Source organism: Nelumbo lutea, chromosome 6 (assembly GCF_056320005.1).
Source record: "Nelumbo lutea isolate HS-2025 chromosome 6, American lotus-T2T, whole genome shotgun sequence".
NCBI classification, from domain to species: domain Eukaryota; kingdom Viridiplantae; phylum Streptophyta; class Magnoliopsida; order Proteales; family Nelumbonaceae; genus Nelumbo; species Nelumbo lutea.
The window spans coordinates 27211492-27225330 of record NC_142689.1 but is presented as its reverse complement, the minus strand read 5'-3'; the positions used below and the strand labels follow the sequence as shown (position 1 = coordinate 27225330).

General features: G+C 35.5%; 1 protein-coding gene across 1 annotated transcript; it reads right to left on the bottom strand.

The window, feature by feature from the left end:
- Positions 1 to 10343: 10343 nt before the first annotated feature.
- Positions 10344 to 12347, bottom strand: LOC148848147 (pectinesterase 2-like). The gene is made up of 2 exons (XM_088951117.1): positions 11392 to 12347; positions 10344 to 11264 (listed from the first exon to the last, which is right to left on the bottom strand). Exons 1-2 carry the CDS (start codon positions 12284 to 12286, stop codon positions 10573 to 10575), a joined length of 1587 nt encoding a protein of 528 aa, XP_088807243.1. The 5' UTR covers positions 12287 to 12347; the 3' UTR covers positions 10344 to 10572.
- Positions 12348 to 13839: the final 1492 nt, after the last annotated feature.

Sequence of the window (13839 nt, the reverse complement as noted above, 5' to 3'; positions counted from 1 at the left end):
GGTTCGTTTGATATCCATGCTCCAACTGAGCTGCTCTTTATATAAAGGAGGTATGGAGGATAATAATAATAAGTTACAGTAGTAGTCATGAAGAAGCTGACACCACCTTATTTTCATTGAATGTGAGAACGAGAGATGCATATAAATATTTAATGTAACCGTAGGGTAGTGGACTTCCAATCTAGTGCTATCAATGGGATGAATCATGAACCTGGTGATAAATAAATGTGCAGAACCAGTTCCAAACCTAACAGAATCAGAATTTAGATTTGACCCAATTATTAATCAGGATCGGGTTTGACCCGATCAGTTTTCTGTTACAATTTACAGCTCTAATTTGACAATAAACATGCAAATTAATTTGTTAAGTTGATATATTTGGACATTGTATTATGAGAAAAGCAGCATTAAACTATGTAATATGCTGATATGCATGATATTATAATAATCGGTTCGGAAGTCAAAACCCAGAACCGAAACAGTTATAATTGAGGTAAGCAGCAGTGATGCATTGGTTCTGTTTGGTTCTATCGGGTCTACCCGACCCATGGACAGCCTTATTCCTACCCTAGTAGATAGATAAGTGAGAAACGCTAGTCACACGGTTGGTCAAACCGTCGTATATACAAAACGGTGTTCTTTGAAATTTAGAAGCTGTATTTCTACTTTCTAATACATCATGTGGAGCTCAGTAGCTCAGTTTTAAAGGTAACGTATGCCGGGTGAACCGATCGACTCGTGGAGTTAAAGTTAAAGCCACCGTTTTCGTTCACATAAAATGAAAACAAAATAATTTGCCACGTGTACTGATTTAGGTAAATTCACTTAAATGGACCGTCTGATCTGTGTGTCATGCATATTCACTGTCTTCAGCTTTTTGTGCAATTGAGTCGAACACTTGTCTGATACCTTCTTGTGCTCCAACGTGTAGAGGGCTAGGATTTGCCAGAGAGGCATTTGTTGGATTCGAAAGGGTGATGACTTTGGTGGTGGTCCATGCGGCTGGCACTGGCTACAAGATTTGACTTGACATCCCACAGTTCTGGTTGCTGATCAAACTATATATGTGATAATCAATGATTGATTTCTGCAAGAATAATTTGCGTGTGTGTTAAATTCTTAACATTTAGGAACTTGGTTTTTAACTCCAATGCAAGATAGCCCAACTCGTCAATTGTAGGTTGCAGAACCTTAAGGGTGTTTGGTATAGCATCGCCACGTAAGCGTCAATCTTTTTATTTTATCAAATCAAATCATTGCAAAGAATTGTAGGGATTATGGAAAATATAATTTTTTAATAAATTAGCAATTAAGCACGTGTTTATACGTGAGAATTTTTTTCATATTAATTATTTAAATTTTAGATATATCATATTTAAGAAAGAAATTAAAAATTAATAAAAATAATAATATAATTAAAAATAAACTTTAATGTTTATAGTAAATGCAACACGTGCATTGCATGTGAAAATTTTAAAGCATAATCATAATTAGTTGGAACCCTTGCATGCGATGCACAGGACTTTTTAACCAAAATGCAAATAAGAGTTAATGGGCTTTTAAAGAGCCCAAGATACTTATAAAAACCTTACCACAAAATTTCATCACAGATATCTCCCATTTGACTTTTCATCACACTAAGATTTAAATTTGGGCTATTTCATTGGCTAAGATATTCATTTCTTAAATGCCCTTGATTATACTATTATGGACCAATCAAACCCCACCAAATGATCCAAGTGACCAATACCTCTAGAAACTCTATTGTCACTTTCTCAACACCTAATTTTGGCTCAATTAGTTGTCGAAACCCCAATTTACCATGAACACCCAATCACATCATTCTGATCCTTTCGAAGTACCCAAATTTCCCTGAACATCATCATCAGACCTAGGACCTTCTAAAATATCTAGCCCTGAAATTTTAACCCAAGATTCCCCTCTGTTTATTCTTTTATCAAACCAAAATTCCCTTTCGAACCCTCTCGTTAGCCTAAAGCACCCATAACCCAAATCTCCTTGATCCTAATCCCTCTGAATCAATTAGACCATACAATTGAACCCTAGACACACCAAAATTATCTACCCATAAATTTTCAACCTAAAATTCCCCCATTTACCCCATCATCAACTAAATATTCCATTTTGAATGCTCCCGTTGACCTAAATTTCTGTGATTTTGGCCCTCCAAAATCAATCAGATGTTTCCATAAGATCCTAGACACCCTAAAAACTCTACCCACAAAAATTCAGCCCAAAATACCTTTGTTTGCTCTTCCATTACACCAAGATTCAATTTCAAAGCTTCGCATTGACTAGATGAAGTCCTTTCCAAATTTGCCCGATCCCGGCATAATTGGGCCAATATGACCCTACCAATCAACCCATAATTCTCAAAAACACCACCCTACTAAATTTCAACAAAAAATTCCCTCATTTTTCCCTCCATCAAACAAAGATTCTATTTCAAAGTTAATAAATTAGCTAAATCACTACCCCTCTAGATCTGCCTAATTCGAGCCAATTTAGGCCAATCTAATTCCACCAATCGATTCAAGATGCCTAAAAACCCCACCTGTAAAATTTTTGCCCTCCATATAAAAGATTCTATTTTGGCCAATCACATTGGTCCGTACATGCAAAACCACTATATATACTCAAATCTGTTTTCACCCTTCATTTTTTTAACCCAAAATACCCATCATTATATTAGAATTTTGTTTTGGCCTCCTTAGACCAGAATTGACTAAAATACCCCCTAAGCTTAACAAAATTACCCAAATACCTAAAATAAATCAATACCATAATTAATTACAGTATTTTTTTAATGATATTTTTTGTTATTAATAACAATATTTATTTAATTAATAAACAGTATTTATGAAAATACTATTAATTAATTAATGGTATTTTGAGATAATTAATTAGTAATTCATTAATTAACAATATTTTTATTAATTATGGCATTTAATTAAATAAATATCATAATTTATTAATAAATATTGTTAAATAATGTATTGCTAATACTATTAATTAATTAAATAATTAAGGAAATATCGTAAAATAATGTTAGTTAATTAAATAACTTAAATATTTCAGTATGAGAGAAGGGGAAAGGAGTGATGAGGTGCCTTCATGAGGGAGCAAGAAAGGCTAAAATGAAGAGTGTCTGAAAGTTCTCGTTTGGGGTAAGGGAGAGAGCTTAGGCCATGATGTGGCACGTTTCTATTTTAAATAATATTTAAAATATGATTTAGTTATGATTTTTTTTAATATCTAAAATATTTAAAATTAGTTATTTACAATATTATTCATCTATTTAAATAATATCACTATTTAGTTATTTCAATATTACTTATTTATTGAATTTCATAATCCATAAAATTATAAGTTATACTATTATTACATAATTTTGTTATTAATTTTGTAAGCTATAAAATTATTATTAATACAAATATTATAAATCTATTATAATGATTTTCTACTTTTATTAAAATTTTTAAGTTTATTACATAATTTCATTATTTTAACTATTTAAAATTTTGTTATTTAGTTATTTTGGTATTTTAAATATGATTAGACCCAAAGCACATGTAGTGTGTATTTGAATGAAACACTGAACCTGAACCATTTTCTAGTTATGTCCAAGACCTTAGAGATTGATAGGCAAAATTGTAAAGTTATACATAACCCCTAGACTTGATTATGATACTGCACTAGGTGTTGGATTGTGTTGTCTTTAATATGCCAATCAGTGAGATCCATTGATGGTCAAATCCAATGTATGTTGGGGCAATCTGAGAATTCATCTGAGGGGTGATCAAAGTAATAGGATCGGCCCCTTTGTCGGACAAAGTGAATGATAAGGCTTACACTCTCTCTGATGGAAACCTAAACTACTAGTAGTGGATTTCAATTGTACTTGATATTTGGTTTTGTGTGTGTGTGTGATTTTTTATGAAAAATGTTTACAAAAGATTTTAACTCCTGAGATCCATCCGAGTAGTGAGTGTGACACTGTACATTGTAGTTGGGGGAGAAATCCTTCCCTATCGGGTAGTGTTGTGATCATTATGAGCCGAGAGATTAAGTATAAGAGACTATTACGGGGTTGATACCTGATGGGCTTTATCTTACTTAAGTCCATTATCCTTGGGTCTTCATAGGATGGTTGAATTCAATGATCATTTAAGTGCAAATGTTGGGCCCATATTGAGCCCATAGTGATGTGCTCAGGGGCTTACTGCATTTAGCAGTGAATTCAACCAAGCCTTTCCACAGAGGCTGGGCCGAACCCATATGGACTTAAATGAGGTCATTATGGGGTCCCACACCATACAAATCAAGCCTAAGTTAGCCATGCAACATCTTGAATCGTGAGTCTTTGAAGGAAATGGGCCTAAGGCCCATAATTAATAAGATTAAGTATGTTGTTACATGATAACTTAAGTTGTCACATGACGGGTCAAATCTGGGTTTGGGTATGGAGCACCCATCCTAAGAGGATAAGGCTTATCTCTTGATAGAGTCTGGATCCAAATTAGATTTGGATAATCTCCTAATTTGATTGGGAGAGTGCTCCATAAGGAGATAAAAGAAAAAGATGATGAACTAGACTAACCCACTCTTTTTTGTTCTCTCTTCTTCTCTTTTGTCTTCCAAAAAATCCTATCACGACCTAGCTAGGCTTTCAATGACTGATAGAGATCAGTTTTGTTTTGTAAAAAAATTCAAAGGAACTTCAGGCTCACCTTCCCCGATTCAATCCAAGTAGTTGGGTTATAGTTTTGCTGAAAATTGTGTTGTTTAATCAACTTCACATACACATTGCACCATATTCCATGGAGGCTGGTTTTAGGATTGATTTGGGTGTGAACTTCCACCTTGGGGTTTGCATTTGTGGTATCCGTATCAGGTATAAGTCTTTCTCTTTGATTGGTTTCAAATCTAGTCCGATTTAGTGCAAGACCGATCCTAAAAAATATAGTTTTTCAAAATATAGGGAATTCGATTGCCAAAAAGATTAGGAAATTTTTGAAATTTTGCCTAGCCATCTAGCATGGTTCGGACATCAATATGATGGATCCTAACCCTTTCAACAGATCTTTCATAAAGCTTGATGGCCTCCAAAAGAATCTGACCTTCTTGGGGAGTAACCCTAGTGAAGAAAAAATTATCATATGAAAAGAAATGGTGAGAAATTACAGGGCAAAATCTGTTTAGCTTGATTCTAGAAAAAAAATTCTACAAACCAAGATTGTTTATGTGAGCATATAAAACTTCAAAGTAGAAAAGGAACAAGTAGGGAGATAAAGGATATCTTTGTCTAAGGCCACTTTCTAGCCATATTTTTTTCCCCGAGGTTCCATTGATTAGGATTTGATATGACACTGTAGTGACACAATCCGTAACCCATTTTATCCATTTGCTTCCAAAACCTAGTTTTCCTATTACTTTTTCCAAAAAAAAAGCCCATTCCACTCTATCATAAGCCTTGCTTATGTCCAATTTTAGAGCCATCCAAGCTTTTTTTTTTCCTTTGAGATTTTTCGTAAAGTCAATTACTTCTTGAGCCACTAAAATGTTATTTTAGTTTAGTCTTTCTGTACTGAAAGCACTTTGATTTTCACTTATGATTTTGTTGAGCAAATGTTTGACTCTGTTAAGCAGGACTTTTGCTATAATTTTATATATTGTATTACAAAGACTGATGGGCCTGAAATGACTGGCATTGGTTGGGTTATTGGTTTTCAGAATTAGGGCAATGTAAGTCTGATTAAAGTCACTTAGAAATCTATTTCCATTGAAGAAATCCTTGGTAGCATTGATATGGTCTTTGTCCACCACATTCCAAAATTTTTGAAAAAACAAGTTTTGAAAGCCATCAAGACCAGGAGCTTTTAAAGGAGCCATTTGAAATAGGGTTGTTTTGATTTCTTCATCTTCTATGTCTCTCTCTAACCAATTCCTGTCTTCCTTTGAAATGTTTTCCTTCAGATTACTAAGAATTTCTTCACTTCCTTGGGGGTTGGAAGATTTAAAAATTTCTCCAAAATGCTAATAAATAGTCTATTTGCTCCTCAGTATCTACCTAGATTCTAGGTTCCTTTTCCAATTAAAGAATTATGTTTCTACTTCTTCTTATCTTAAGGCATAAAAAAAAAAGTTTTGTGTTTTTATCCCCACATTGGAGCCAATTTATCCTTGATTTTTTGGCCCACATATGCTCATCTCTTTTTAACCAAACTCCTAGATTTGCCTCAAGTCTATTCAGATTTTCATTGTCCTTAAGGTCTTTCTTGTTTAGTTCTGTCTTTATTCCCAACTTGAGCCTACCAATGTTTCTTCTCACATTTCCAAAGATTTCTTTATTCCAAACTTTTAAGTTTTTCTTAAGATTGACAATTTTTTTCTAAAATTGATCTTGAATTGGTCCTGATTGAGGTTTAAACCAATTCCTCTCCATTGTCTCTTGAAAATCCTCATGATCCAACCACATTACTGACCAAAATCGGTAGCATTGATATGGTCTCCTCATGGTCTCCTCCTCCACTTACCAATTCTTTCATTACTGACCAAAATCGGTAAATGATCTGACCCAAGGGATATCAAAACCTTAACTATAGCTTCTACAGAGAAATCTTTCCACCGTTGATTACACAAAGCTCTGTCTAGTTTGCTCTTATGTTTATACTATCTTCCTTTTTATTTGACCAAGTGTAATTGTAGTCATGGATATGAATCTCCATCAAACCACAATCATTTAGCAGATTTTTATTTGCCTTTACATAAGCTAAACTACAAGGCCTTCCCCCTACTTTTTTTTGAGGATCAAAGACTAAATTTAGATCTCTGCAGCACATCCAGAGACCCTTATCAAACTCTACCAACTCCCTCCAGTTTTGAACAAAAGCTTTTCTCTGTTGCCTTTTGGGTTCTCCATAAATGAAGAAACAATACACCGGACTTGTCCCCCGGCCTCTTTTAAATTTGAATGGATAAAATTTTGGTCAATAGACCAAGATCTTGCTTATTAATATCATCTTTCCAGAAAAGAGCTAAACCACCCTTAAAGATCCTCTGCATCATAGCCCCAACAATTCCAACTTTTTGAGAAAAGTTATTTTTTTTTTACAACCTAGCAAAGAATGCTTAGTTTCCATAAGAAAAATGCTATCTAGATTTGTGTTTTTTTGGATCTCTTTAAGAGCTTGAATTGTCAAGGTATATCCAATTCCTTGGAAATTCCAACTTAAAATTTTCATTTTGACCCCGGGGCCTAATGCGGGACAGAACCACTAACCCACTTATTTATTGACTCTATAAGGGACTAGAGCATGGAATCACTTGTGAGTTCTTTCAACAAGTTAGCTTGACACTCTTCTACTCCGCAATCAATTAATCTTTCGGAATATTTCTTTTGTTTTAGTTTAACCAATGAAACATTCATTACAAAAAGAATACTTTCATTCCTATTCTCAATCCCATTCTTCTTCTTTTTTTTATCAATAAACTTGACTAGAGAAAACTTCTTAAAATTATTCAAAATTTTCTTAATCTTCAACTCTTGTAGGTGATCTGTTGTGAGTTCTTAAAAACCACTAAGACCAACAAAAACTTTTTATTTTAGTTTCCTTAGTTTTTTCCTCAGTATAGAGTCCTTTTCCGGAGTTTCAAATACAAAGCTTTTCCTTTTTTTTTCTTTGTTTTTTCCAACTAACAGATTTGAACTTTCCGTAGCTAATAGCTGTGAAATTGCACAAAAAACTAAGACTATGATGGGTAGTGCAAGTTGGAATTGAACATCGTGAATTAAAATCCTGATTTATAAAACATGCTTCGTCCTCCTGGATTGCACTGGATGAGTGTTCAGAAATTTGTTGGAGTTGGAAGTTGGTCATTGTTCCTTCAAACTGCACTCCTTGCATCTGTGAATCATTGCTCATATCCTCTTCAATCGGTTCAAAATCCACCTCTGTATTCTTGTTGTTACTGTTCAAAATCTCCAAATTGACCGGACCTAAAACTTTCTAGAAATGCCAGAATTGGCGTTAAGTTAGGAGAGAGAGGCCTATCAGGTTTTTATCCAGACCCGTATCCTGAATTTTTCCTTTTTTTTTTCTCGAAGAGAAAATCCATTGCCACATCAGCCAAGTATCATTGAGCATCACTGCTTTTCCTTCTTTTTTTTTTTCGCGCAAAGAAAATCTTGCGCTGATCCTCCCAAAGTATGAAGTCTTTATAATTTACTCTAAATTAAATGAGCCAAGTTTTGGATTTCAAAGAATAAAAAAATCTTCATATGACATAGTACATGTACCCTTATGAACCTTCTTATGTACTATATGATACAAATACCCTCATACTTGTTAAAGCGAGAAAATTTTACTATTATAACTCTCAAGACAAATCTATAATGCCAGAAAGACATGATACTGAAAGGTATTGTTTTTGAAATTTGGATTAAATCGGACGGTTCAACCGTTTGACCCAAGAAACAGTAATATTTTTGGGTCTGATTTTCGAGTGGATTGCTCTTTTGAAAATGAAGTAATCAAAAAACCGTTGAACCAGACAGTCAAATCACTAAACCATTTGACCTGGTTTAATAAAATGTTATTTTATTTTTAAGAGAGTATTAGAGAGGAGATGGAGAGATGGGGCAGGGATTGAAATGGGATCTCAGATTTGAGATCACTGAGATGTGTGCATGTCCGTGTGTGTGTGTGAGAGAGAGAGAGAGATTGGAGAGAAACTAAGAGATTAGTGAGATTTGAGATCAAATCTACAGTCATCGCTGCTGTATGTCACTGCCACCATCATCATCACTGGTGAACTACCTCTCTTCCTTTGAGAGAGAGAGATCATCCTTTTCACCCTAATAGGTCAAATAGATAAAATCACCTGAATAGTTCAACCTAGATGGTTGAACCACTGACCCAGAAACTAATAGTCAAAGCCGTTTTATTTCTGATTCAATTTTTAAAACCTTGCCGAAAGGGATTTGATCAATCAAAACCTTCCATGAATTTTGATTAAAATCCACCAGATTCGTCACCACTTATATAACCCCAGTTGATTGGGTAAATTTGTTGTGGTATCATGTCTTTCCTCATCATAGTCGAACCCTAACTTTTAAAGTGGAAAGTTGGAACAGAGAACTTAGAACGGATTAAAAAAATAAAATAGATATCATAAATAATATAGAAATTCAATATGCTATTTTAATTTAGTGTTAATTTATAAAAGAGAATCTTAATATTAATTTCAAATTACATATTTTCAAAGGTAAAACTAATATTTTCTTGTTGAAGAATAAATTAAAAGAAACTTCGGCAAATAACTGTTTCTGTCTTAATTTTGTCTATTTTATTCTGTCACTAAAATTCCCTCTCGTTTTGGATCAAAGCGCAGGGCGTGAAATACAAGTAATTACCCAATTGAACTGACGGTGTAGAAAAACTTTGAACTTGCCCCACAAATTGAACGCACAGGATCTTTTTTTTTTTTTTTATTAAGCTATAGCCATGCACATATATTGTAGTGTAAGAGTTCATTACACTTTGATAGTTTGATTTGGATGTAGGCCTGCCTAACCTGAAAAAACGTTAAAACATGAACTCTTTTTACTTCTCAAATTCTACACGTCTTAGAAGAACAGAAAATGACAATGTAGGGTAGTCATTTGGTGGGTGTTTGGTATGGATGTGTTTGTGTTTTTTGCGTTTTTGCTTTAAAAATCGGGAAAAAAAACGTTGCAGGCACGAAGTATATAATTAGGTGTCATTAGGCACCACTAGACTAAACCAAAACACACAAATGAAAACATCATTTTGGTGTTTCCTCTAAAAATGAGTTTCACACAAGAAAAAATATAAAATAATATACAAATTTTGAATTTTATGAGCCTACCAAACAAGACGTAGATATAATCACCTGTGTGACACTATCATTGAAACAGAATCACAAAGAGACACATAACACCACCATACTAAATGCTCACTTGGATTCCAAAAGATGAAGGATGCGTGGAATTCAAATATAGACCCCTCCCATCCATGATCCAAATTCCAGAAAGCCATACATCATCTTTTATCTTGGGCCACATGACATGATGGGTATGGCAATTGGCAAAGTCTGGGCTCTTAAAAGTCAAAAATGTCCAAAGTTCAATAGATTCTAGAATTCCACATTGGCTGGATGGTTTCATCAAAATTAATTTTCAACCTAGCCAGAGAAAGTGACCTCATAATTTATGCATTATTCTTTTTCCAGAGTGAAGATAGTGATCATGGTTACTTAATTAGATGGAGGTCTTGATTAATTATTGACAAGAAATTCAGTGTAATGAAATGATTTTCAAGAATTTATTAATGTTTGTTAAGAACAAATCAAATATGAAATATCCCTTAACATGACAGTTTCACTGTCTTATTGGCCTCTTACAAATACTGAAAGGAAGCAAATTAAAGAAGAACATTGCAATTGAACACCAAAAATAAAAATAAAAAATAAGTGGGATATAGAAGATTGATTAGTGGGCTTGTTACATACGTGTAGAATTGAAGAAGATCAGAGGCCGGAGTTGAATGGCACTCCTGTTGCCGGCAACCAGGAACCGCCGGATATAAAGTTGCCTACTGTGAAGCGTGAAGCTTCGGATGGATTGGTTATGACACGATAGCCGCGCCACTTTACTCTCCTTGCAGTGGATGAAGCTGGTCCGAAGTTCCTATACTCTCCGTAATACAACGTATTTAGAGCAAAGTTACCACTCCATTCCATCCATCCGGCGGGATCCACCAACGTGTCAAGGTAAGTTTGGAGATAGACGGTTCGAGAGTACTCCTTCCATGGTCGTCCAAGGAATGTCTTGAATGAGCTCTGCACTGGCTTCAGGTCTGAGGAAGCCATGACTCTACAATTATGGATTGAGATTCCAGTGTTCTGGTTGGGGTCGGTCCGGCCTTGTGCCGTTACCACATTCGATTGCCCGTCCATGGGTCTCCTTGGGAGGATCATGCAGTTTTGGAGAACAGCAGCTGCATTTCCAAAGATGAAGTCCACTGTTCCATAGATATAGCATTCTCTGTAGAACTGTCGTTGAGAGTGGACATATAGGGTATCCTGATATCCTTCAAAGCCACAGCGGTAGAAGACAGAGAGATCAGAGCCTGATCGGAGTGCCACTGCTTGGTGGTTTTGTGGGCCAGCCGTGTTGCGGAATGTGATCCCCGTTGCGATGAATCCTTCACCAGTGACAGCTGATATATAGTCATAGGTAAAATTAATTAATTAAAGGCATGTTCGATCATGAAGTCAGGTCATAGAGAAAGAAACCAAGTAATTAATCAAAGGTCTAGACAGATAAATTAATTTAAACCCTCTTACCAACAGTTGCAGAGTTGAAGGTGGTGAAACCTCCTCCCACGCTCCTACTACCAGTGATAATCGTGCTTCGCATGCCATCGCCTACGAGCATGATATTCTTCATGCCATTTCCAATCTCAAGATTCTCCCTGTAAACACCTGCCTTCACATGAATGATAAACCTACCGCTTCCTTTCCTTTGCTTCGACACCGCATCGAGAGCAGCTTTAATGGTGCGAAAGTTTCCTGACCCATCTTGTACGACCACCATGTTTGCCCGTGAAGCCGGAGATGATGATTGCAGGAGCTTCCGGTCACCGGGTGACACCCAACTTGGGAACCCGCCGTCTGTATAATTTTGATTCTGGGATATAGCCTTGTTAATTGCCAATGTGTTGCTGATTAGCTTGGAGACATTGTTCGACATGAGAGGCAGCATGAAGTCCGAGACCCCAAGCTCAATGAAGCCGGCTCTGCAGGTGTGAAGGTTGGTAAGGGCTGTGCTAAGCCATGTCTGTGCATCAAAATTGGTGCACTTGATGGAGGGGTCGAGAGTGCGATTGAGTTGGAGAACGGTATCCTGGTAAAGCTTCAAACAGTCGGCCCATGCAGCTTTCTCTCGCTCGTTACGACATTTGGGCTCGAGCCACTTGGTGTGACTCTCCGCGCGAAGAGCTCGGTCCATGGCAACCTGCAGCGCCATCTTTCGAAACTCTGACTTTGTTCTGGTAACATAAGTGTGAGGATCATGGTTGATGAAAGACTTGCAAGCATCGGGATATGGGGTCTTGCTGCACCACCAGTTTACACCGCCGGGAACATCAAAAGATGCAGCAGGAGACAGAAGAAAAGAGAACTGCACTACAAATATCAGAAATACATTAATTATAAGCGGTATAACCATCATAGTGGCCATAATTAATCAAGCTGCCTTGAAGAGAAGAACCAGTACTGTGGTTTATGCAAGTATTGATGGATAAGTAAGCTATGTCTTGGTTTCAGAGGGAAGGATTCATTTATATAGGATGGCCTATAACTTTGAGCGTTGAATAATATAATAGGTAAGGAAGAATAGAGGAAAACAACAAATAATTATTTTCTAGTTTGAATTCATTTTTATTTGATTGAATGCTACGGACAATGATAGAAATAAAATACGGATGGTTGATTATATTGCTTAATGTAATGATGTTTGACTTTAGACTTTTCGACTTGATTTTTTTCAGAGTCATCTTTGCGGGCCGCCATCGCTATTGCATAACGGAAAAAGTCTTAACGCGGGACGAGAGTGGGCGCTACTAAGTTTTCATCCCATAAATTTGCGGGAGAATGACGGTTCAGCGCAGTGTCATGATTTTTAGGCTCAAAGTATAGTTGGGTAGAGTCATACGGGTTGGTATTGATGCATAAAATAGGAATATTTGACATTTTAAATGTTTATAGAACTACAATAGAATTCAGAAATTTGCATTGGATCTGTCCATGCTTTTCCATAAATTTATTTGTTGAGTTGTGTTAATTTTTGATTGCTTGAATTGGCAAAACTTCTGTCGAGTGGTATTGCGTGTTGAGTTGTATTTGATTGATTTAAATTTTTTAGTAAATTAAAATAATATTACATGCTATTCTGTTTTTCAGCTAAACTTCTATTCTGTGGTTCTATTAGTGTTCATTCATATAACCAATGAATCATATAACAGATGTTTCTAAACTATTGAAATCAACTACATGGTTTTTAAATCTAGCCGGTCAGGGGTCCGGTTACCGGTTTGAATGAGCCGGTTGTTCGATCTGTTCTGATAAAAAAATTAAAAAATTAAAAAATTAAAAAATTTGAAAAACGGTTAAAACCATTCAAACAGTTAATCGGACGGTTCAGTGGTTTGTTGATCAAAATCAACGGTTTTAGGAGAAAAACAGAACATGTCAAATGACCAATTCCCGATTTTTCCAGTCCGACCATCCGGTACGGTTTTGAAAACCATGATCAACTAGCTAGTTTATCCAAATAAATTAATATGCGGTATTTAATTTGGGCATCAAATTAGAAACAGCAGTTACAAATTTGGCTTGTCAATAAAAATAGGGAAGCAATTTGGGCACATAAAGTCTGTTTTTTTTCTTCTTTTAAATGCATGAACTTGTTTCTTAAGAACAGAAGGTGTCGAAATCAAATTCTGAAAAGAAAAAGAAGAAAAAACTATTTCTTAATCAAATGGCATAATTTTCTTCACAGTAAACAAGATATATAAATATTAATGAGATATGACTTTGTAAAATTTCTAATATCACATTGGGTAAGGTTCCATCCAAAATTCCAAATGTAATCTGAAGTCCCATGTCCACCAAACCATTGAACAAAGAATATATGGTTCAAGCTGAATCCATGTGCGCCAAGAGAGAGATCTAGAGAGAGAATGCTGATTTATCATTCTATAAAGTAGTCCTCCCATAGTACGCCGACCGTGT